The 24,763-nt window shown below is 47.2% G+C and overlaps 1 protein-coding gene across 3 annotated transcripts in view; it reads right to left on the bottom strand.

Annotated features, from left to right (window-relative positions):
- Positions 1 to 24,763, bottom strand: part of TAFA2 (TAFA chemokine like family member 2) — a 1,145,470-nt gene that overhangs the window by 68,875 nt on the left and 1,051,832 nt on the right. For 2 of the 3 annotated variants that reach the window (XR_011281920.1, XR_011281919.1), the window contains one exon: positions 4,368 to 4,532. Coding sequence is in view for 1 of the 3 variants with exons in the window: in XM_069629850.1 (XP_069485951.1) it covers positions 4,422 to 4,532 (111 nt within the window). In the remaining 2 variants the exon portion in view is untranslated. The remainder of the gene's footprint in view (positions 1 to 4,367; positions 4,533 to 24,763) is intronic. The other variant, XM_069629850.1, reaches the window with a different exon arrangement.

Below are 24,763 nucleotides of genomic sequence, written 5' to 3'. Positions count from 1 at the left end.
TATGGTGTTCATGAGCTCCTGTTGACTGTGGCCATCGGCTACGGTGCCCATCTGCTATGGTCTACAATGTCCATCGGCTACAGTGCTCACCAGCTACAGTCCACTGGGCCCATTGGCTACAGTGTTCATCAGCTACCATCTACAGTGCCCAGCTACTATCTACAGTGGCCATCGGCTATGGTGCCCCTCAGCTATGGTCTGCAATGCCCATCGACTACAGTGCTCACCAGCTACTGTCTACAGTGGCCATTGACTATGGTGCCCATCAGCTACAGTCTGCAATGCCCATTGGCTACAGTGCTCACCAGCTACGGTCTACAGTGCCCATCAGCTACGGTGTCCATCAGCTACCGTCTACAGAGCCCATCGGCTACGGTGCTCACTGGCTATGCTCTACACTTCCCATTGGCTGCGGTGTCCTTCAGCTACCATCTACAGTGCCCATTGGCAATTGTTTCCATGAGCTACTGTCGACTGTGGCCATTGGCTACGGTGCCCATCAACTATGGTCTACAATGTCCATCGGCTACAGTCGTCACCAGCTACCGTCTACATTGCCCAGCTACTGTCCACAGTGGCCATTGGCTACGGTGCCCTCAGCTATGGTCTACAATGCCCTTCGGCTACAGTGTTCACCAACTACAGTCTACGGTGCCCATTGGCTACAGTGTTCATCAGCTACTGTCTACAGTGCCCAGCTACTATCTACCTTGGCCATCAGCTACGGTGCCCCTCAGATATGGTCTACAATGCCCATCGGCTACGGTGCTCACCAGCTACTTTCTACAGTGCCCATCGGCTATGGTGCTCATCAGCTACGCTCTACACTTCCCATTGGCTACGGTGTCCTTCGGCTACATTCTACAGTGCCCATCGGCTACGGTGCTCACCAGCTACGCTCTACACTTCCCATTGACTACGGTGTCCATCATCTACTGTTTTCAGTGGCCATCGGCTACGGTGCCCATCAGCTATGGTCTACAATGCCCATCGGCTACAGTGCTCACCAGCTCCTTTCTACAGTGCCCATCGGCTACGGTGATCACCAGCTCCGCTCTACACTTCCCATTGGCTACGGTGTCCTTCAGCTACCATCTACAGTGCCCTTCGGCTCCACTGTCCATCAGCTACTGTCTACTGTGGCCATCGGTTACAGTGCCCATCAGCTATGATCTACAATGTCCATCGGCTACAGTGCTCACCAGCTACCATCTACAGTGCCCAGCTACTATCTATAGTGGCCATCGGCTATGGTGCCCCTCAGCTATGGTCTGCAATGCCCATCGACTACAGTGCTCACCAGCTACTGTCTACAGTGGCCATCGACTATGGTGCCCATCAGCTACAGTCTGCAATGCCCATTGGCTACAGTGCTCACCAGCTACGGTCTACAGTGCCCATCAGCTACGGTGTCCATCAGCTACCGTCTACAGTGCCCATCGGCTACGGTGCTCACTGGCTATGCTCTACACTTCCCATTGGCTGCGGTGTCCTTCAGCTACCATCTACAGTGCCCATTGGCAATTGTGTCCATGAGCTACTGTCGACTGTGGCCATTGGCTACGGTGCCCATCAACTATGGTCTACAATGTCCATCGGCTACAGTCGTCACCAGCTACCGTCTACATTGCCCAGCTACTGTCCACAGTGGCCATTGGCTACGGTGCCCTCAGCTATGGTCTACAATGCCCTTCGGCTACAGTGTTCACCAACTACAGTCTACGGTGCCCATTGGCTACAGTGTTCATCAGCTACTGTCTACAGTGCCCAGCTACTATCTACCGTGGCCATCAGCTACGGTGCCCCTCAGATATGGTCTACAATGCCCATCGGCTACGGTGCTCACCAGCTACTTTCTACAGTGCCCATCGGCTATGGTGCTCACCAGCTACGCTCTACACTTCCCATTGGCTACGGTGTCCTTCGGCTACTTTCTACAGTGCCCATCGGCTACGGTGCTCACCAGCTACGCTCTACACTTCCCATTGACTACGGTGTCCATCATCTACTGTTTTCAGTGGCCATCGGCTACGGTGCCCATCAGCTATGGTCTACAATGCCCATCGGCTACAGTGCTCACCAGCTCCTTTCTACAGTGCCCATCGGCTACGGTGATCACCAGCTCCGCTCTACACTTCCCATTGGCTACGGTGTCCTTCAGCTACCATCTACAGTGCCCATCGGCTCCACTGTCCATCAGCTACTGTCTACTGTGGCCATCGGTTACAGTGCCCATCAGCTATGATCTACAATGTCCATCGGCTACAGTGCTCACCAGCTACGGTCTGCAGTGACCATTGGCTACAGTGTCCATCAGCTATGGTCTACACTGCCCATTGGCTAGGGTGTTCCCCAGCTACAGAATACAGTTCCCACCAGCTATAGTTTCAAAGAATATTTGCCTACTAGTTACTATGCCTATATCGGTAGCTTGTCTGCTTTCTTCACCGTCTTCCCCTCCTACCCCTTTTGCCTCATTACCACTCAGTCTCTTTCCACTATTCTTTCTACTCTCCTTCCTCTATTTTTCCCATTCCTAATTTACCATCCCTTACTTTTTCCTCCACATCTCTGTCACTGTTTTCCTTCCCCTCACCTCAATTTTATTTTATGTCTCCCCATCTCGTGCTCTCTCTCCTTGCTCATTTCGTTTGCTATGCCATATTAATGTCCTGAGCCTCTTCTAACTCTCATATCTGTGCCATCTCCTGATTCTATCTGTGCCCTTCTATTTCTCTCTCTTTGGCCACCATCAACTCTGTTCCCATCACCTGATCGCTCTGTGCCCCATCACTCAGACAGTGAACAGCTGCTTCACTACCTCACCAACCAATACTAAAATGGGTGAGAGGGGCAATGCCCTCCATATGCCTACCTTAGAGATGCTGTCCCACCTCCTTATTCCCTTCGATGAGGCTCCCTTAGATTGGGGTGCACCACCCATAGATGAAGAAACCCCATGCTACAACTCTCAGACTCTGGCATTACATTAGAACTACCCTCCACCACCTCAGATTAATATGCTCTGTTCTCAGGTGTCCAACCCTTCCCATTAAGGATCTCTGCATTTAGATCACCCATCCCCCTCCCAGCAGAGCAAGGATCCTAATTAGGCATTTAAGCCTCATTATGAGGGCATTACCAGGTGGTAACGGCCCTCAGCCCAAGTTAAAGGCTTGAGCAAAACAAAGGTTCTTTATGAGGTCTAAGGGATGCATGATTTGACAATTCTTCACCACTCCCCTCAGTCATCTCTCCACGCTTCTCTAGCTCTTAACCTCACACAGTCATGCTGTCATTGGTTGAAGAGAGAAGGAAGACATGAATATGGACAGCGTATTCTTTCTTCTATGTCCATGCAATTATCAATTATATAATGAATGGAACCTTGGAACCACATGGGCATGCAACATGCATATCAGACACACCTAGGTTACAGCATGAAGCCTTACAAAATGTTTCCCAGAAAAGGCTTTTCAACAAGGACAATATGTAGGAATTATCTTGAAATTTGGCCCTGATATTGGCTCTTAAATTCATAGAACATTGGCTTGAGATTTCACAACATGACCTGTAGACACTTCAAAGTGCACATTTCCCAGGAAATGCACTTGGAATTGTCGATAGCAAGGCCAGAATTGTGCACATAATAAACCCAGCCGTACTTTAAGGGTTTACTGTCACTCCCACATAATCACATTGTAATTGTGCAGTGCTGGTCAGTTTCATAGGTTTACACATGGTTCATTTTATATTCACTCAAAAAGCTTTTCATCAATACTGTGTGCATCGTGGGAAAACAGCATGCAATTAATTTCACAATGACTTTTGTGTTTTAAAAACAAAAAGATCAACCAGCCATATACTCAAAAACATGCACTTAGATGTGATCATTTACACAACATGACATTAATTCCATGACATCGATCTTTCCCTTTTATAATGCTTATGGAGTTTATAGAGAATTGAAAGCCCCATTCCGTACCCGAAACCCTTCAGATTTCTTTGGACTGGGCTAAGGACCCCATTTTCCATAAGAACTTCTTAGAGCATGCTGGCAAACTTCTATCCCAGGTTCAGAACTTCTATTCCAAAAGGTAAAGGTCACTGGGGAATGCAGAATTATATGTGCGTCTTATTGAAAACTTACAGGAAATGTTAGATTTCTTCCCTGTCTATCCCCCAAATTACATCTCCCTCTATTGGGGTGTAATTTATTGAAGATAGTTAAGGAAAATTAACGTTCATTTCGATAGGATAGGGATAGGGATAAGATTGAGTTTTGGTGCAAACCTATCATGTCCAATTCATACAATTTACAATGTAATTAATTTTCAATTTGTTTACTGATAAATATGGACTCTGACCCAGTTGTTTCTCAGCTCAGACCTGGCATCTATCCGCTCCGCCGTCTGCACCTCTTAGCTCCCCCGGACACCTCTCTCCGAGCTCCAGACATCTCTCTCAGTGCGCCTGTCCACATCTCTGAGCTGCCCCTGCCGCTCTCGCTGCTCCTCGAATGCGTCTTTCAGCTATAGCGTGACAGATTCAAGATTTAAAATGCATTTATGTTCTTTCTAGAATTCAAGTAATCAGGTTTGCTACTGGAAAGTATGAAAACAAACAATTTGTACTCAGGTTGAATTGAACTTTCATTACATAGTATAAATTTGCATAAGGCCTCTGAGTTTTAATCTCAATTGAAGAGTTAATGGCAATAAAATAAACATTTGAAATGAAATTATCAACAAGGTTATAAACAGATGAGTAGTGGGTACATACTTTGGAAATCTGTGATGCATCAAGTTATTTCTTTACTAAATAAGATTTAAATCAGCTACTTTTATAATCATGTATGTAACATTGGCAGGTAAGCTTCTAAGGGTATCAGGTTCTGTACTGAAATAGAGTTCATAAACATCGAATTACAAAATCTAGTGAATTTCTTTTTTCCACTTCTGCCAATTATTTATAAAAATAAGTTTCAGAACCTCACCCAAAAATCATTTCGCATCAGAAAATGACTAGTATATGATAATGTGCACTGCTTGTGAGATATTGGGCCTCATTAAGAGTCCGGCGGTAACCGCGGCGGTAAAACCGCCTCGTTACCGCCGGACTCGTCTTACCATTCCGCCTCCGTGATTCCCGGAATTACCGGGGCATTACAACCCTGGTTTTCCGGGAATCACGGAGGCGGAATGGTGTTAATCCCCATTCCCATCGGGTCCTATGGGACTCGATGGGAATGGGGATCATGGAAATACCGGCAGCATCTCGTAATGCTGCCGGTGTTTCCTCGTCCGCCTGCAGGCGGGCGGTATTAAACCCGCCAGGTCATACCTGGCAGGAACATCACCTCCCGCCTGCAGGAGTCGGGATCAGGCGGTCCGGAAACAACGGTGGCGGCGGGTTTACCGCCACCGTTATTTCCGGACCGCCTGAGTTATAATGAGGCACGTTATATCTCTATATATTTTTTTCTTGCATAGATATTTTTTCCACTATTAACTGACACAGTTTCAAGGAGCCAATTAAGGTAGCCTTATAGGCTGAGGGAGGAGTCATTATCGCGGGATAATGACCTGCCACCAAGTTATGGGCAGCGACAAACCCAAGGGCCTTAAGATGGGGAAGCATCGGCAGCTCAAGCGATAATGACCCATCTCTAGGTCTGTACGGCTATTAGCTCATGGTGGCGGTGGTAACAATGCGTGTTTTGGAGATTTGGTGCTGAAGTAATAAATGAGGGAGGAAGTGTCTTGTTGAAAGAAATACTGCATCGAAATGGTCTTTTTTTCCCCTTTTTGCTTCCATTTCCATGTCTGCTTCAGAAGACAAAATGTTCAGAATGCTGTTAATACCAGTAGTTATTGACTGCACTCAAAACATTCAGATTGGGTGAGAGGAGGCCATTTACAAACGAATACCATGTGGCCACATTGCCCATTGTTGACATGATGATCACAAACCGGCTTCCCAAATTAAAGGGTAGACTAAGCTTTTCGAAACTTATACATGCAATTGACCACGTCCACAAAGGCTTCATTCTTCTGCCTGAAAGTGTGGGCGTGCAATGCAGTGACACATTAGCAATGCAGCTCACGTGTGGCATACATACACAAAAAGGGAATTTAAAAGTTCTAACTTTTGAGATGGTTTCATCGTCCCAACATCATTTCACCATGACGTTTCCGCTTCCTCCCCATTTGCTGACAATTTGACAGCACTTCTTCCACTTTTGCACCACTAGATCAGTGTGAAGTTATAAGACTATTGAGAGGAGTGCACTATGCAAAACACAGTGACTTACATGACAGCACTCAGGCACAACGTATCAATGCAGGTATGTGTGGCACTTGCATGTACACATATTGTTAACCCCCATGTTAGTTACGTCTTGGATCTTTTTTGTCAACATTTGCATGGCTGTTCTATCACCTGTCGCTTATGATATGCTATGATAGGTAATTTATAACACGCTTAATACCCAGAGGTTTCTAAGGGCAGACCCGGGGATCGAACCTGTGTTGCTCCACGTCGTCTTGCTTCCAAGGCGAGCACGTTGCCCCTGAGCTATCCTCCCGGACGCACACTTTTGCATTCCAGTTATAAGTATGGTATGTGCATTTTATGCATGCAAGTATCTCAGTCATATGCCTAAGCATGTTTAACAGCCATAACTTATTTGGAAAATCCACTGGTATGAGTATTCCGAGCACTTTAAGCCACACCTGGGCCTCATTGTAATAAGCAGATATCAACCATTGCAAACTAATTTTCAATTAAAAAAAACAAATGGACATTTTGTAAATACAATCAGATAATGCAGAAATATATAATAACAATATTTAAATGCAATGTTATGCATAATGCCTAATGTTAGACAAAGTAGACCCATGCCCTATAACAGTAATTGATTATCATCCTTCAATTTGATAACCCCTTTTACCGCCCTCTCCCCTCCACTCCTACTCTCCTCTTTTTCTTCCACAACACCTGAAGATATTTCCAGAGAAGTCTGATCTAAGAAAGTCTCATCCAAACAGGTGCTCCCCTGCTGCTCCAGAACTATCAAGGACAGTAGTGCCTCCCTTGCTCCAGCCTAGGCCGATTTCTACAATCACCTCTTTGCCACTGGCTCCTTCCCTCTCTCCTCAAGCACTCCCTTGTCTATCCTCTCCTCAAAAGTCTTCTGCCGAACCTTCCTTTCTGGTAAACTACTGCCCTATTTCCATCACCCCCTTCCTGGGCAAACTTTTGGAGAAGCTGGCATCTCCCAGTTTACGCACCACACTGAATCTTTTGGTTGTCTCCACGGCCACCAGTCTGGCTTAAGAGCTGCCAGAGGCACAGAAACTGCTCTCCTGAACTCCCGTGAATATGTGTCCTGAAATTTTGATTCCAGCTCTCCTTCCATTCTCATCCTTCTTGAACTTCCCTCTGCCTTTGATATGGTCAAACATGCCTCCCTGATAAATCGTCTCCACGATACCCTTGACATGACGGACCAGGCTCTGGATTGGTTGACCTTCTTCCTCTCTGACCAACCTTCCCAGGCTTAAATGGGCCCTTTTCTCTCCACCATCAGGTGTCCATCAGGGCTCGAACCTCTCACCTCGGCGTCTTTTCAACATCTACCTGGGCCCTCTAGCCCATTTGATCTCCATCTTCTCTCCTAACATCCAATGTATATGAAGATGACACACTTCTCACCTTCAAGCGTCCCTCCTCTGCCTCCTCCTCTATCATTTCTGAATGGCTGTCTGCTATTCAGGCATGGTGTGCTGCTAACAAAGCCTGCCTTAATGCCCGTAAGACAGAGATCCTTCTCATTGGGACCCCTGCTCCCTTTTCCCCTCCCACAGTCTGGCTGACCTCCATGGGCCCGCTCCTTCACCCTCTTGTGAGGCAAACAACCTTGGTGTCATCTTCGACTCCCCTCTCTCCTTCTCTCCTCACATCACAGACCTTGCCAAGAAGGCCCACTTTCAGCTACACCTCATCAAAGGCATTCTCCCTTTCCTCACCTTCCCCCAGAAACTCAATATCTCCAGAGCTCTGGTCTTCTCCGGACTGGACTACTGCAACATCTTCTTTCTCAATCTGCCTAACTCTTCCCTTTGCCCGCTTCAACTAATCCATAAAAGGACTGCAAGACTTATACTTGGACTGCATCTCTCCAGCCCTAAACTCTCCACTGGCTCCCAGTTGCTGTGAAGATCAAGTTCAAGACCTTCAGTATCATCTGCACGGCTTTCTGGGGCCTGGGACCACTCACTATTGTCCACCAGGTTGAGGGAAGTGGCAACCTTTTCCGGTAACGCTATTTCTTGGATAAATTCCTTTTTAACCAATAGGCAATGTAGAGTAGTGAGTGTGATGCAGAGTCTGATCCCTTTACTTTGCTGTATGGTGTCCCGCAGGGGGCATGTGTCTCGCCCGCATTGTATAATCTGTTCATGGTCCCTTTTTTTAATATGCTGACAAGTTCTGGTATTTCTTTTACAAATTATTTGGATGACACGCAATATGTCATCCCACTCACTGGAATCTATGAGGAGGATGACCGTAAAGTTAATCAGGTTTATGAGATCATCCGTTTATGTGCTCAACAAGGAGAAAACAGAGCTTGTGAATGTGGGTAGTCCAAAGAAAATTCTAAACTTGGGAGTGTTACACAATAGTTTTTCCATATTGGACTCTAAAATTGAAGTGCAACGTAAAGTGAAAACGCTCAGTGTCTTCCTTGATCAGCATCTTACGATGATAGCTCAGATAGGTGGGATTGTCTCGGCCTCCACCTATTACTTTAAACTTCCAACATCTCTTAGACCTTTCATCTCACAGGAAAATGCTGAGACAATAGCCTGATCAATTATTGGGTCGAAACTCAACTATGCTGCAGATTGTTGATTGGCAGTTCACAGTCTGACTACGACCGTCTCCAGGTGATTCAGAATAGTGCTGTGAGGGTTGTCACAGGACTTAATTGGCGCGATTATGTCTCTGATATGAGACGCTCCCTACATTGACTTCCAGTGAGAGCTAGAATTCAGTTTAGGCTCCCGTTAATAACTCAAAAATGTCGCCTGGAACTCATGCCTGTTTCTCTCACAGAACGTCTGGCTATCAGTTATAGCGTAAGGACCATAAGATCCAATAGCACAAATCATTTAAAGTTTCCTAGATGTAAACCCACCAAATCTCAGACCAGAGCTTTTCTCAATGCTGCTCCCAGGGCTTGGAATGCCCTTCCGGCAAACTTGAGAGAAATTGAGTCAGTTGAACTTTTTGAAAACTAGAAAAGCAGAATGGTTTAAATGCACATGACAGCATCTCAGCGTAATTTAGAGATTATTTTAGATGAAGTCCAAGTGCATAGAGTTGTTTTAGAAACAGATTAAGAGATACCATGTGTTTGAAGTCATTCTCCATCATCCATCCTTCAAGCCATCCTTCAATCCATCCATCCATCACTTCATCCATCAATCCATCCTTCCTTCTGTCATCCATCAATCTAGCCATACAGCCATACACCAATCATCCATCAATCAATCAATCCTTATATATCCATCCATCAATCAATTCATCCATCCATCCATCAATCCATCCATCCTTCCATCCACAAATTCATCCACCCATACATCAATTCATCCCTCCACAAATCTATCCATCCATCCATCCATCCACAAATCCATCCACAAATCCATCCACAAATCCATCCACAAATCCATCCTTCTATCCATCCATCCTTATATATCCATCCATCAATCAATTCATCCATCCATCAAGCCATCAACCCATCCTTCCATCCACAAATCTATCCATCCATTCATCAGTCCATCCCTCTACAAATCCATCAATCCATCGATTCACAAATCCATCCACTGATCCATCTGATCATCCATCCACAAATCCATCCATCCATCCATCCATAAATCAATCCATCCAACCATGATATGATATTATATGATCGTTTATTTGTACATCGCCTATATGCAATGTGTTTCAAAGCGCTTCACGGCAAGGGAGGGAACAAGGGAAAAATACAATGACATTCTTGACAGTCCCTGAAAAAAAAAGATGTGAATTTAACTATCGTACTCGGCCTAGCGACATTTCAGACAGAGCAAGTGCAAAGACACAAATGAGAAGGAATGGGAAACAGACAGGTGACTACCGTACTAGGCCTGGCAGCATCTCTGGTAGAGCCATGATTTTACAAGAGGAGAGGGAGAAGGGATGAGAAGGAGGGAGAGGAACAAAACAAGCGACTATCATACTAGGACTGATGACATTTCAGATGGTGCTGGAAGGGGGAGGAGAAGTATGGGAGGAGGGGACCATCCATCTATCAACCGATCAATCCATCCACAAATCCATCCATCCATTCATTCATGCTTCTGTCCATCCATCAATCCATCGATCAACCAATCCATAAATCCATACTTCTATCCATCCATCAATCCATCCTTTATCCATCCATTCATCCATCCATCAATCAATCCATTCATCCCTCAATCCATCCTTCTATCCATCCATCAATCCATCCACCCATACATCCATCAGTCTATCCATCCATCCACAAATCCATCTATCTATGCATCCATCAATCCATCCATCCACTCATCCACTCATTCATCAATTCATCCATCCACAAATCCATCCATCCAGCTATCCATTAAACCATCCATCTATCCTCTAATCCATTCATCAACAAATCCATCCATCCACAATTCCATCCATCCATGCTTCTATTCATCCATCAATCCATCCATCCATCAACCCATCCTTCCATCCATCCATCAATCCATCAATCCATCCTTCTATCCATCCATCCCTCAATCCCTCCTTGTATCCAGCCATCCTGGCTCCTCAAAGGCTAGGTTCAATCTTTATCTTGACCATCTTTCAAATTTCAGGATGAAACTTTAGAAATGACTTGAAATGAAATTATTTGAACCCCTGATGTAGAAGTTGCCAATAAGTGACATTAGCAAGGCCTACATGACAGTGTTAGCAGCAGCATTAGCATTGCAGGAATCAAATGTGTGAAGATAAGAGCCTCTGTTTAAGATGTGCACCCACAGTATGTGGGACATCTAGGGCGAACTCTGCATTTCTATAAGGTGTCATATTGTGTTCCATATGTGGGTGTTTTCTGCGATATGTTCGTGCATTCACATGTTTGCTATAACCTTGACATGATGATATGATGTGGCGTTTATAATGCGCCTGTACACAAGTGTTTCTAGGTGCAACAAGACAAGACAAGGATGGGTAAACAAGGGAGGACGAACTAACGATCTAAATAGGCCTTATGTCATTCAGATTGCGCAAGCGCAGGGAAGAGGGAAGGGGAGAAGTGCCAGAGGGGGGAAGGAGCAAGTGCAGTTAACTCACAAGTGCAGCCAGTGGGTGGCTCATAAGTGCAGAGAGAAGGGACTGTAGGGTTGCAGATACAGACCCTTAATTGCTGGGGAGCCCGGAGGCAGTGCGAGGGCAACTGGACATGCAGGAGCCTGGGCCCGAGTTCAGAGGGTGATCAGGTGACCAGTGCGCGCAGCAGTCGGATGCATCAGCAGGGCAGAGGAAGAGAGAAAGTGGAAGTGAAAAGGAAGGTCTTGAGTTGCTTCCGGAACCAGAGATGGTTCTACTCAAGTTTGAGAGAGGCAGGGAGGCAGTTCCAGAGGGAGGCCCCAGCCGAGGAGATAGATCTGCCCCCAACTCTCTGCTTGTAGAAGCGCTGCCCCCAAAGTTGGATGTGGATGATCGGAGAGCTTGAGAAGGAAGATGTTTTGGAAGAGAAAGTTGGAGGTAGAGCGGTCCCAGGCCCCAGAAAGCCTTGTGGACGATGCAGAGGGCCTTGCACCTTAAAATGTGATTAACTATAATGTCAGTGTATGTATTATAAGTGTAAGATATTTATTGTCAGCTGTTTAACTGTTCTTACCCTAATTCTAAACACAAATGTCTGATGCATGTTGCAATGCCTGAGGGTGATGTCACTATATCATGAGTATGTTCATTGCCCCCTGTTTGAATGACTGCATCAGGATATACTCAAAGCTCCCGGGGTATACTCAATGCCCCGGGTGTATACTCAATGCCCCCTGTGGTATACTCAATGCACCAGGTGTATACTCAATGCCCCCTGGGGTATGCTCAATGCCTCAGATGTATACTCAATGCCCCAGGAGTATACTCAATGCCCCCTGGGGTATACTCAATGCCCCAGATGTATACTCAATGCCCCAGGAGTATACTCAATGCCCCCTGGGGTATGCTCAATGCCCCCATCGGAATACTCAATGCCCTGGGGGTATACTCAATGCCCCCTGGGATATACTCAATGCCCTCAGGGGTTACTCAATGCCCCCAGGGGTATATTCAATGCTCCCAGGGGTTTACTCAATGCCCATGGGATATACTCAATGCTCCTGGGGTACACTCAATACTCTCAGGAGGTATACTCAATGCCCCTGGGGGTATACTCAATGCCCCCATGGGTATACTCAATGCCCCCTGGAGTATACTCAATGCCCCTGGGGGTACACTCAGTGCCCCTGGGGGTACACTCAGTGCCTGGAGAAGGTATACTCAATGCCCATGAGGTGTTTACTCAATGCCCCGGGGGTATACTCAATGCCCCCAGGAGGTATACCAAATGCCTCAGGGGATAACTCAATGCCCCCATGGGTATACTCAATGCCCCCATGGGTGAACCCAATGCCCCGGGGTATACACAAATCCCCCCTGGGGTATAGGTATACTCAGTGCCCCCTGGGGTACACTCAATGCCCCCTGGGGTACACTCAATGCCCCTGGGTTATACTCAATGCCCCCTGGGGTAAACTCAATGCCCCCTGGGGTATACTCAATTCCTGCAGGGCTATACTCAATGCCCGCAGGGGTATACTTAATGCCCCCTGGGGTATACTCAATGCTCCCACGGGTATACTAAATGCCCCCATGGGTTTACTCAATGCCCCTGGGTATGCTCAATGCCCCCCCGGAGTACACCCAATGCCCCCATGGGTTTACTCAATGCCCATGGGTATAGCCAATGCCCTGGGGATATAAACAATTCCCCCTGGGGTATACTCAATGCTCCAGGGGTTTACTCAATGCCCCCAGGGGTTTACTCAATGCTCCCGCTGGTAGACTTAATGCCCCAGGAGGTATACTCAGTCAATAAATGAGTACCAATTTCGATTGGGTGATATTGTATGTAAATATGTGCTCTGTAAGGCGCAATTATTATTATTATAAGCCGAGGTTCTCACTTTTCCCCTCTGGTTTCCTGCGGAGTGTGCCTCTAGTGATGCAGGGATCCTCCCTCTGGTGAGTGAGATGATGTACAATCAGAGTGCAGGTGTGGATAACATACATGCAGATGTTCTGAACAGAAATCCCATGACCCCTTACCATTAGCAATGAGGGCTATGGCTGACGCCAATGGTAGTCCAAAGGTTGCAATCCACATTTTCCAAATCTTCTAATGGCATCTAGGATGGGCCCGTTGTGGCATCCAGGGCCAGGTGTCTGTAACTTGTGGCATGCAACGCCTGCACTGCCCAGTGCACACGGCGGCCATCTTAGGGTGGGTGATTTGGTGTGTTTGTGAAATGGCTGGAAATGGATGTGTAGGCGTCTAGGATAGAGTACCTAGGTGAATAGTTGGGAGTGTCTCTAATACGTTTTTGATTGCTTGTTTAAACTGATGACAACTTGTGTCTGTTCCCATGCATGCTGTCACTCATACATTTATAGGGCGGGATGAAGAGTAAGCCATTCATGTGTTGTACATCTAGAGTGCTTAGTCCACTGGCCAAGCCCCCCGAACCGGCTGTTGAAAACGCTTTAACACCAAAACCAAACTCCAGATTAACATAGAGCATCATAGCTCGATTTACATTGAGGGACCTCATTAGCGAAGCTTTTCACTGGTGCAAGCACACTATTGCATCGGATTAGCACTGGGGCAAGCACTGCAAAACCAGATACTTTCAATGAGTTTTGCACCAAGGCAAAGTTTTGCCCTAGTGCTAATACCCTTACCTATTATCAGTACCTCAAAGGTTGCTCTGGTGCAAACATGCATTGAATGAACATGTTCTGTAACTGGCCACAATGCTAATGCACAGCAGAACTTGCACTGGGGCAAGGTTTCTGTAATGTGGCCCCTGGTTGTACAAGTCTTGCTCTGCTCTAGGGGCCCAGGACCGAAGGAAGAGGACAGGGGTGAATGTGGAAATCAAAGAGGGTTTGGTGAATTGAATGCCCAAATCCCAAGAGAATTAGAGATGTACGGATAGATACAAAGGTAGATGTTTAGACAGATAGACAGGTATACGGATAGAAAGAGAAAGAGAGAGAGATGGTGAGAGAGATGGAGAGAGAGATGGAGAGACAGATAGATAGATAGATAGATAGATAGATAGATAGATAGATAGATAGATAGATAGATAGATAGATGCATATGTGTATTTAGAGTAATAGATACAGGCCCTTAGACGGATAGAGACAGATAGAAAGATCAACAGAAAGAGCGAGAGAGAGAGAGAGAGAGAACAAGAGAGACAGATTGATACAGACATGTAGAGATAGATAGATGGATAGGTGGACAGATATTTGTATTTAGAGTGATAGATACAGGCATTTAGACATACAGAGACTGATAGAAAGATAGATCTACAGAGAGTTTGTGTGAGAGAGAGAGAGGAGGAGAGAGAGAGAGAGAGAGAGAGGTACAAAAGTAATGTCAGTGAATGCTGCTTTATATAGATTACCTTTGACACATGTGGGGTCAGTTGAGTATGGTTCACTCACTTGATATGCTTTCGTAGGATTGGGTCAGTGTGGGAGTTTCACTATGGTATTTTTAGTTGAGGTGGATCAGTGGGTTTGCGTTAGTGGGATGTGCTCATTAGGGTTCATTGAGTTGGGTTCAACAGAGTCGCTCGCTAGGAATGACTCTGAGGGCTGACTCAATGGAGTGGGTTCTTCACAGGAGGGTTAGTGGAGTTGCTTCTGTAGGTGCTGGATCTGTATAGTTCCTTCAGTGGGGATGTCTCATTAGGGTATACTCTGTAGGCTTGATTCAGTAGGGTTCGTTTCATAGGGTTGGTTCAGTGAGGTGGCTTGGCCTGGATTTCTCACTTTGGTTGGTTTGGCTGGGTGAGCTCAGTAGAAATGTCTTATTGGGTGTGATTCTTCAGGATTAGTTGAGTAATGGAGGGTGGTTCAGCAAGGTTGGTCTAGTAGGGTTGGTTGAGTAGGGTGGCTTGGCCAGGGTGGCTCACTTTTGTTGGTTTAGCTTGGTATGTTCAATAGCATTGCCTTATTAGGTGTAATTCTTCAGGATTAATTGAGTGATGGGGGTGGTTCTGAAAGGTTGGTCTAGTAGGGTTGGTTGAGTATGGTGGCTCTCTTTGGCTGGTTTAGCTGGGTGAGCTCAGTAGCCTTGCCTTATTAAGCATGACTCTGCAAGATTAGTTGAGTAGAGATGGGGTGGTTCAGTAAGGTTGGTCTAGTAGGGTTGGTTGAGTGGGGTGGCTTGGCCAGGGTGGCTCACTTTGGTTGGTTTAGCTGGGTGTGCTCAACAGCATTGCCTTATTGGGTGTGATTCTTCAGGATTAATTGAGTGATGGGGGGTGGTTCTGAAAGGTTGTTCCAGTAGGGTTGGTTGAGTATGGTGGCTCTCTTTGGCTGGTTTAGCTGGGTGAGCTCAGTAGCCTTGCCTTATTAAGCATGACTCTGCAAGGTTAGTTGAGTAGAGAAGGGGTGGTTCAGTAAAGTTGGTCTACTAGGGTTGGTTGAGTGGGGTGTCTTGGCCTGGATTTATCACTTTGGTTGGTTTAGCTGGGTGAGCGCAGTAGAATTGTCTTATTAGGTGTGATTCTTCAGGATTAGTTGAGTAATGGAGGGTGGTTCAGCAAGGTTGGTCTAGTAGGGTTGGTTGAGTAGAGTGGCTTGGCCAGGGTGGCTCACTTTGGTTGGTTTAGCTGTGTGTGCTTAATAGCATTGCCTTATTGGGTGTGATTCTTCAGGATTAGTTGAGTAATGGAGGGTGATTCAACAAGGTTGTTCCAGTAGGGTTGGTTGAGTGGGGTGGCTCTCTTTGGCTGGTTTAGCTGGGTGAGCTCAGTAGCCTTGCCTTATTAGGCGTGACTCTGCAAGTTTAGTTGAGTAGAGAAGGGGTGGTTCAGTAAGGTTGGTCTAGTAGGATTGGTTGAGTGGGGTGGATTAGCCAGGGTGGCTCACTTGGGTTGGTTTAGCTGGGTGTGGTCAACAGCATTGTCTTTTTGGGTGTGATTCTTCAGGATTAGTTGAGTAATGGAGGGGTGGTTCAGCAAGGTTGGTCTAGTAGGGTTGGTTGAGTGGGGTGGCTTGGCCAAGCTGACTCACTTTGGCTAGTTTAGCTGGGTGAGCACAGCAGCATTGCCACATTAGGTGTGATGCTCCGGGTTAGTTGAGTAGAGAAGGGGTGGCTCAGTAAGGTTGGTCTAGTAGGGTTGGTTGAGTGGGGTTGCTTGGCCAGGGTGGCTCACTTTGGCTTGTTTAGCCGGGTAAGCACATCAGTATTGCCTTATTAGATGTGATGCTCAGAGTTAGTTGAGTAGAGAAGGGGTGGTTCAGCAAGGTTGGTATAGTAGGGTTGGTTGAGTGGAGTGGCTTGGCCAGGGTGGCTCACTTTGGTTGGTTTAGCTGGGTGAGCTCAGTAGCCTTGCCTTATTAGATGTGACTCTGCAGCGCCAGTTGACAGTTGAGTACAGAAGGGGTGGTTCAGCAAGGTTGGTCTAGTAGGGTTGGTTGAGTGGGGTGGCTTGGCCAGGGTGGCTCACTTCGGCTGGTTTAGCTGGGTGAGCTCAGTAGCCTTGCCTTATTAGATGGGACTCTGCAGGGTCAGTTGAGTAGAGAAGGGGTGGTTGAGCAAGGTTGGTCTAGTAGGGTTGGTTGAGTAGGGTGGCTTGGCCAGGGTGGCTCACTGTGGTTGGTTTAGCTGGGTGAGCTCAGTAGCCTTGCCTTATTAGGCGTGACTCTGCAGGGTCAGTTGAGTAGAGAAGGGGTGGTTCAGCAAGGTTGGGTCAGCCGTAGGCCTTGCCTCAGTAGGGTTGGTTCTGTAGGAGCAGGTCAGTGGACTTGCTTTAGTTAGGAGTTGCTTCAGCATGGTTGGTTCATAAGGTTGCCTATGCTGCTTTGCTTTAGTATGGTGTGTCTGGTTGGGGCATCCCTGGTGGGTTGGCTGAGTAGGGTTGGTCCAGTAGCTTTGGTCCTTAAGGATAGCAAGCCAGCCTGGTTTGCTAAAGTCATTACTTATTTATTTCTTGCCAGGCAGAGTACAGTGTGTACAGGTGGTGCATTCCTAATTAATCTGTTCTCATTGTAATTCATTAGCCTTAAGTGAAATGAGTGCAGATGGTGCATGACTAATTAATTTTAAAATCTTTAAATCAAAACATAAATGCAAATGGGCTCCGAAGGAGACTGGGAGAGGATGAACACTGCAGGAGCAGGCCCTTCATGATGAAAGCCGACCCAGGATGCAACAGGAGCTTGCTTGACAAATATAGATGTATGGGCCGGAATGTGAAACCTTGCGCGTCGGCGCGTGCGGCGAGCCGGGCAGCGGCTCAAAGTGCCAATAGAGCCCTGTCGCTCCAATGTCAGCCAATGGCATCAGTGCCGCGCTGACATTTTGTGAAGATTATGAAGCGCTTGTCTTTCTGGAACACTGCACTTTCTAATGTTCCTTTTGTCAAGTATTGCTTTCAGGAGGTCGAGCAGGGAGGGAGACTTTTAAGAACGTTTTGTACTGACTAAAATACAAGGAATTTTAACAATGTAACTACATTGCAATTGTTGTTTGCATCGCTTGCTCGCGGGCCAGCATAGAGTGGTGCGGTGGTGATTCGATGCATCATTGCCCAATCAGCTTTACAGAGAACAAACCTTGGGCATGTGACCTTGCTGTGCTGCCAATGGTAAGCATTGGAAAAATGCAGCCCAGGCCAGGGCAAGAGACCACGTGGAGGGCATGTGATCTCCAGACCTGGCCAGAGATCCGCGCGTTCAGTGAAATATATTTCTTTAGTTAACCAGACATCTGGGTTACAAAGAGATCAGGGTCCCTTGAAGCCCTGTGCTCTCAATATCTGGACAGCCTTTACTACAAGGTCAGTTACCAAGGACTGCTAGAGCTGTGTTCCTCAGGCCTCTCTCCTCAGCCAGCAAGCAGGCCGCAACACATGGATGCTTTTCACATAACAAGGTCAGTTACCAAGGACTGCTAGAGCTGTGTTCCTCAGGCCTCTCTCCTCAGCCAGCAAGCAGGCCGCAACACATGGATGCTTTTCACATAACAAGGTCAGTTACCAAGGACTGCTAGAGCTGTGTTCCTCAGGCCTCTCTCCTCAGCCAGCAAGCAGGCCGCAACACATGGATGCTTTTCACATAACAAGGTCAGTTACCAAGGACTGCTAGAGCTGTGTTCCTCAGGCCTCTCTCCTCAGCCCGCAACACATGGATGCTTTTCATATAACAAGGTCAGTTTGCAAGGACTGCTAGAACTGTGTTCCTCAGGCCTCTCTTCTCAGCCCGCAAGCAGGCCGCAACACATGGATGGTTTTCATATAACAAGGTCAGTTACCAAGGACTGCTAGAGCTATGTTCCTCAGGCCTCTCTCCTCAGCCCACAAGCAGGCCGCAACCATTCCATGCTTTTCACATAACAAGGTCAGTTACCAAGGACTGCTAGAGCTATGTTCCTCAGGCCTCTCTCCTCAGCCCGCAAGCAGGCCACAACACATGGATGCTTTTCATATAACAAGGTCAGTTTGCAAGGACTGCTAGAACTGTGTTCCTCAGGCCTCTCTCCTCAGCCCGCAAGCAGGCCGCAACCCATTGATGCTTTTCATATAACTTGGTTCAAGGGCACTGATACGTTACATCTATGTTGGGACCATGTTTGGTCACCATCGTAATAACAACCTCATGAACGCCCAAATAATTATAGTGGGACGCAGACATTTATACAGTCTATAGGTTTGGGGGCACGCGGCAGTGGGCACCGAAATGTGTACAATGTTTCTTACAATTGGAGGCAGAAGGTCAAGGCTTGAAAAGTATCCTTTCGCCTCTAGAGGCATGGGTGGAGGCCAAGAGGTTAGGGCTGTCGAGACTGTCTTGTCCAGCGTTCAAGAAGAGGGTCAGAACCCTAGAAGAGGGTCTTGCCAATACACAAGGTATCTTTATTAGTATTTTCCTATTGAGGGAGCAATGTGTTTCCCTAGTAAGCGGGGCAATCTCGAGACAGGTGCTTGCGGTTGTCACGAAAGATGTTGAGGAAACTGACAAGTTGGCTGAGAGGAATATAGTTGTGCAAATACCAGGGACAAGACAAGACATAAGCCAGAGAGTAGTTTGAGGGGATTCGACATGTGTTGGTTGCTATGTAAAGAGGAGTAGGGAGTTCCAATGGCGTGGGGTGAGGAGAGAGAAGGAGCGGCGGTGAGAGGATGCGGCATCAAGCTGGAGGAGAGTAGTGGGAGACCATTCTGATAGATAAAGGGGTGCAAGCCCATGACAAGATTTCAATACAGGAAGAAGATGAGACGTTGTAAGATTGTAGGGTGCAGAGGGAGATGACAAACAGGCTTGTTGGGGCTCAGCCAATCTTACCAAGGACTAGTAGGACAGCAGTCGTCATCTTGAAGCTTGCAGAAAAGAAACCATAATAAGAGAGAGAGGTTAAATGGCGCGGAGTCCTAGCAGCACATGTGAGGTGGCGGTGCACTGACAGTCACCTGGGGCACAGGAGGAATTTCCTGACCTCAGGGAGGGTGCCAGTTCAGTGGGAGAGGTGTGGAGTAGAAGGGATGGTTGGGAGAAATGAGCAGGAAAGGGCACAGAGAAGAGGATGGCACAAATGTCTGCATGCAAGTTGGTAGCATATAGGAACATTACATGTCTGAGTGCAGGAGCGTGGAGAGTAGTGATGCGTTTACTAAAGTTGAAGGAGTCAAGGACTGCAGGAGTGGAGGGTGTTCTTGTGACAGGCGGTATGGTATTTTCGCCATCTGTAAAGGCGTTTCTCTTAAAAAGGTGGATTCAAGGGTGTGATCCAGGGTTGCAGGGGGAGGGGTAGAGACAGTGAAAATACGGAAGGGAAACGGGGGTTCAAAAGGTGTCTGGGAGTCAATTTAAAGTCAGAGGCAGGCATGTAGAGGGACAGTAAATAGAAAAGAGGACCTGACCTAGGCTGGGTAGGGGGCCAGGGAGTCAGGTTTGAACTTTCATTTAGGGAAGGAGGATAATGGAGGGGGCAAGAGTAGGGGGGGGCAGAAATATTGAAGTGAAGGGTAGAGCAGTCATGGGGCCAGAGAGTAGTGGTGAGATTGGATGAGTACAGTGAGTAGGGCATGAAGATAAAATATATAGAGTTCCTTTGAGTGTGAGCGTGCGTTTATCAAAGGATAAGGAGTGGTCAAAGAGGAGGACCTCAAGTTGGAAAGATTGCAGCGGGAGATTTTAGGGAGTTTGCAATCCACCCTGAACACTATCGGGGCCTCCATTAGGAAAGGGTGAAGGTGGAGGTCCGGATCAGAGAAGACAAGATCACCAGAAAAGTGAGGGGGTGGGAGGAGTTGGGTGAATTCAAAGGAGAGGAGTAACAAGTCAAGAGTGGGAGGGGGAAGACGGCATGAGCGTTGGTGATCAATAGTCCAACCCGGGCACTTCTCTTGGCTGCCTGCGAGGAGTGGACAAAGATGGCGGAGTCCTTGTGCCTGGGCCGTTGAGTCGTAGGCGTGATCTGTGTCTCCTCACTAATGACAAAAGCAGAAATGGGGGGTTGTGAGGGTGAAAATGATGAGTGAAGAAGGAGGATTGGGCTGAGTGGCCACATAGTAGATCAGGGTGTGTGGGTGAATAGGTGTAGGAGGGGAGGCGAGAGTGAAATATCAGGGTTCAGTAGGCTGGCCGACCACATGCTTTCTAAAACGAATCTTCCTAATGGAGACACAAGCTCCTTCCTGGTCCTAGGAATCGAACCCACAACTATTGAAAGAAAAATGTCTGTGGAACAGGGGAAGCAGGAGATTAAAGGCTTTCTGGAAAGGAATCTCATTAGCCCTCCTTCTCTGACCACGGTCTGGGACTGCAGGAAAGTGCCTGAGATGTATTTCTAATTAAGAAAAGGCAACCAAAACCAATCACCAGAAATGCAATTAACCCCTTGCAACCTGCATTGGTACGATTCCAGAATCCAGAAGGAGGCGATGACCCAGGGAATGGTGTAGTTAAAGCAGAAAATAGAAAACGGGACAACAAAAAAATACACAGAAGCCTCCTTATTAAGATCGAGGGCCAAGTACTGGGAATGGGAGAACAGGGGGAAAAACATGTTTCTCTTAATTTAAACCTTGTAGAAAACAGCAAGGAGATTAATCAATGTTTTAGAACCTGCTGAATACCGGAAACCAGTCTCTCAGCGTGAGACCGGGACCGGGAGTTAAAACTGTCTTGCTCTGCATTGTCTTTCTTCCAAGTTGAACGCATTGCCCCTGAGCTATCCTCCCGGCCCTTGATTCAAAGCTTGGCTGGGGTCTGGTCAGAGACAATGAGTCTCTCAGCGTGGGACCAGGACTGGGACCGGGAGTGGAACCTGTCTTGCTCTGCATTGTCTTTCTCCCAAGATGAACGCATTGCCCCTGAACTGTCCTCCCGGACCGTGATTCAAAGCTCAGCTGGGGTCTGGTCAGAGACAATGAATCTCTCATCGTGGGACCGGGACGGGAACCGGGAGTGGAACCTGTCTTGCTCTGCATTGTCCTTCTTCCAAGATGAACGCATTGCCCCAGAGCTATCCTCCCGGCCCTTGATTCAAAGCTTAGCTGGGGTCTGGTCAGAGACAATGAGTCTCTCAGCATGGGACCAGGACGGGGAGTGGAACCTGTCTTGCTCTGCATTGTCTTCTTCCAAGATGAACGCATTGCCCCTGAGCTATCCTCCCGGCCCTTGATTCAAAGCTTAGCTGGGGTTTGGTCAGAGACAATGAGTCTCTCAGCGTGGGACCGGGACGGGGACGGGGAGTGGAACCTGTCTTGCTCTGCATTGTCTTTCTTCCAAGATGAACGCATTGCCCCTGAGCTATCCTCCCGGCCCTTGATTCAAAGCTTAGCTGGGGTCTGGTCAGAGACAATGAGTCTCTCAGCGTGGGACCGGGACGGGGAGTGGAACCTGTCTTGCTCTGCATTGTCTTTCCTCCAAGATGAACACATTGCCCCTGAGCTATCCTCCCGGCCCTTGATTCAAAGCTTAGCTGGGGTCTGGTCAGAGACAATGTCAAAGTAAACAAACCTGCCTCTGATGATTACCAATGACTCTATGCCTCACATTGCTATGATGCCCAAACGGATACTTCTCTTACACTTTGAGTGGTACCCAGCCACAAAACCCATCATCTCTGTAGACAAACAAAGAATCCCATTTCAAAAGCTTGTTTTTTAGCTTCCCTGATCACAAGGGCTACCATCATGCTTCAACAAGAGGTGATCGCTGACATGAGGGCAGCTTGCATTTGGCAAGTACAAATCCCATACCTGCACTTAAAAGATAGAGGGATCTGCCACGGAATTCTATATAAGATCATATTAGTCTCAGGAGAATAGCTCAGGAGGTCTCGGGAGGATAGCTCAGAGGCAACGTGCTCACCTTGGAAGCAAGGCGACAATGAGCAACACAGGTTCGATCCCTGGGTCCGCACTTAGAAACCTCTGGGTATGAAGCGCGTTACAAATAACATCATGTCATGTCATATCACCATGTGCATGAAACCGAGGAAGAAAGACTGTGGACTCAAAATGGAGTATCAGACAGTTGTTAGAAAGTTGCACTAATGGCTCTGTTTTGTGGCAAGCTTAACCTTCCGCTGTCATCCCAAGGCTCTATCATGTTCGGGGTGTAGAGGGCGGGGGTCTTCTGGACACACATGAACAAAACTAGAACTCCCTTGACCTGGGCCCAATGGTCCAATTGTGGGGCAGTGATGAAATAAATTAGGTGGGCACCTTGTCTTGTTAAGATGCTGCTTAGAGGCAGGATTATAAGCATTGAAGATGTCTGGGGGAGTGGGAAATTCTTATCCTCTAGTGTCATTGGTAATTGAGATGAATCTAATTCTGGGGTACCAGTGTTCCAGGGGTGAATATCGGTTTCTAAACCATCATTGGAAACTGGTTTGTTTCAAGTTTGTAAATATGCTTCTTTCATTATGTACCTGTTGTTATTCTGTAAAACGCTTTGGAGTAAAGCACTATATAAACTCAATAAATATAAACATAAACATAAATCAGCCCCACACCTCTAGTACACCAGAAGGGATCTGAACAGACTGGATTAAACAAGCATAAAATTAAAATTATAAACCTTCTTGTCCAATTTTGGTAACGTGGACAGAACGGCAGGCTTATCTCTGCAAGGTTGTGGATCGTTGGTTAGTTGCAACACAGAGAAAATACAATTATTACCCAATGATAAAAAGGGTGTCCAGTCAAGGATTTATGAAAATGTCTACTTTACTATTATCACAACAGATAGTCTAATCACACTATTAAATACAACCCACCCTGTCTAGGAATGCAGAGGACAGACAGTTTCAGAGAAGTAAAAGGGATACTGACAGGAGGGTAGTCGGTATGGCTAATAACTACAACAGTTTATTAAGGTTTCTTGGTTTCAATATAAAGGGGAAAAATGGTCCTAAAATTTCTCTAGGGGGCTTCTGGGAAGCACCATGAGGACAGAACTGCAATGTACCTTTTGCTGTAGGTGTTCTTAGTGCTCGACAGGGTTGAGTCGGCTTCAGATGCTTTTCAGACGTCTGCGAAAGCGGCTGGTATCAGGCGGCAAGACAGTTAGGTGAGCAAAGCTAGTCGAATGTCTGCTGGCTGGCCTTCAAGGCGACTCAGGGTCAGGAACCGTTGTCTCAGTGCTGTTCGGTGGTTCTGAAGCACTGGTTGAGACATCTCGTTTTTTTTTCACCAACTGCAGCTTGACAACAGTCAGCGTTGCGGTCAGTTATGGATCGAGGAACTCGACTGGCTAGAGAAGGTCCTTTAAGGCATGATGACGGTAGATGCTTGTCGTTGCACATCTCCCAGCTTCTTCAATGGGCTTACATTGTCCTTTAAGGCAGATGGCCCAGATCTAGGGAGTGTGTTGCAGGCGGGTGACTTGTCTTTGGTTTCGGGTTCAAAGGCCTTTTAGCACTCACTGCACAGGGAGCTTGCTGCAGAGCCTAGCAGGGCACGCTGTGTGATGGCTGGGTACCAGTTCTGAAGTGGGTGGTGGGCCCTCTGAATTCTTTATCTCCCTCTGTTCCCTGGGAGAAATTAAGGGGAGGGATCTTGCTTCCCTCTTTGGATGTTCCTGGCCTTCCTTCTTTGGCGGAAGCTTTAAGGCAGACTGTACCTTCAGCCAGGGTCCAATGATGAGTTCTTCTAGCGGCTTCCTGCGAAGTCTTCAGATGATCTGCCTAAAGAGGGGCTGCAACCCTCTTTTAAAGCCAAGTCGGCCACTGTGATTGGTGCAGGCTAAGCCTACCTTAGAGAACCATTCCTGGGGACCCTACCAACAATTTTCAGTATGCGTGAGATCATAACCAGAGTGCTCTGCAACAGGAAAAGCTAAGGGGGTCCTACAGGAACAAGGGGTGTCCAAGAACCATTATACCGGAAAACCTCCTCTCAACAGAAAG

The sequence above is a fragment of the Ambystoma mexicanum genome, chromosome 12 (assembly GCF_040938575.1).
Source record: "Ambystoma mexicanum isolate Mex_15411 chromosome 12, UKY_AmexF1_1, whole genome shotgun sequence".
Lineage (NCBI taxonomy): Eukaryota > Metazoa > Chordata > Amphibia > Caudata > Ambystomatidae > Ambystoma > Ambystoma mexicanum.
This window is presented reverse-complemented; position numbering and strand designations above follow the sequence as displayed.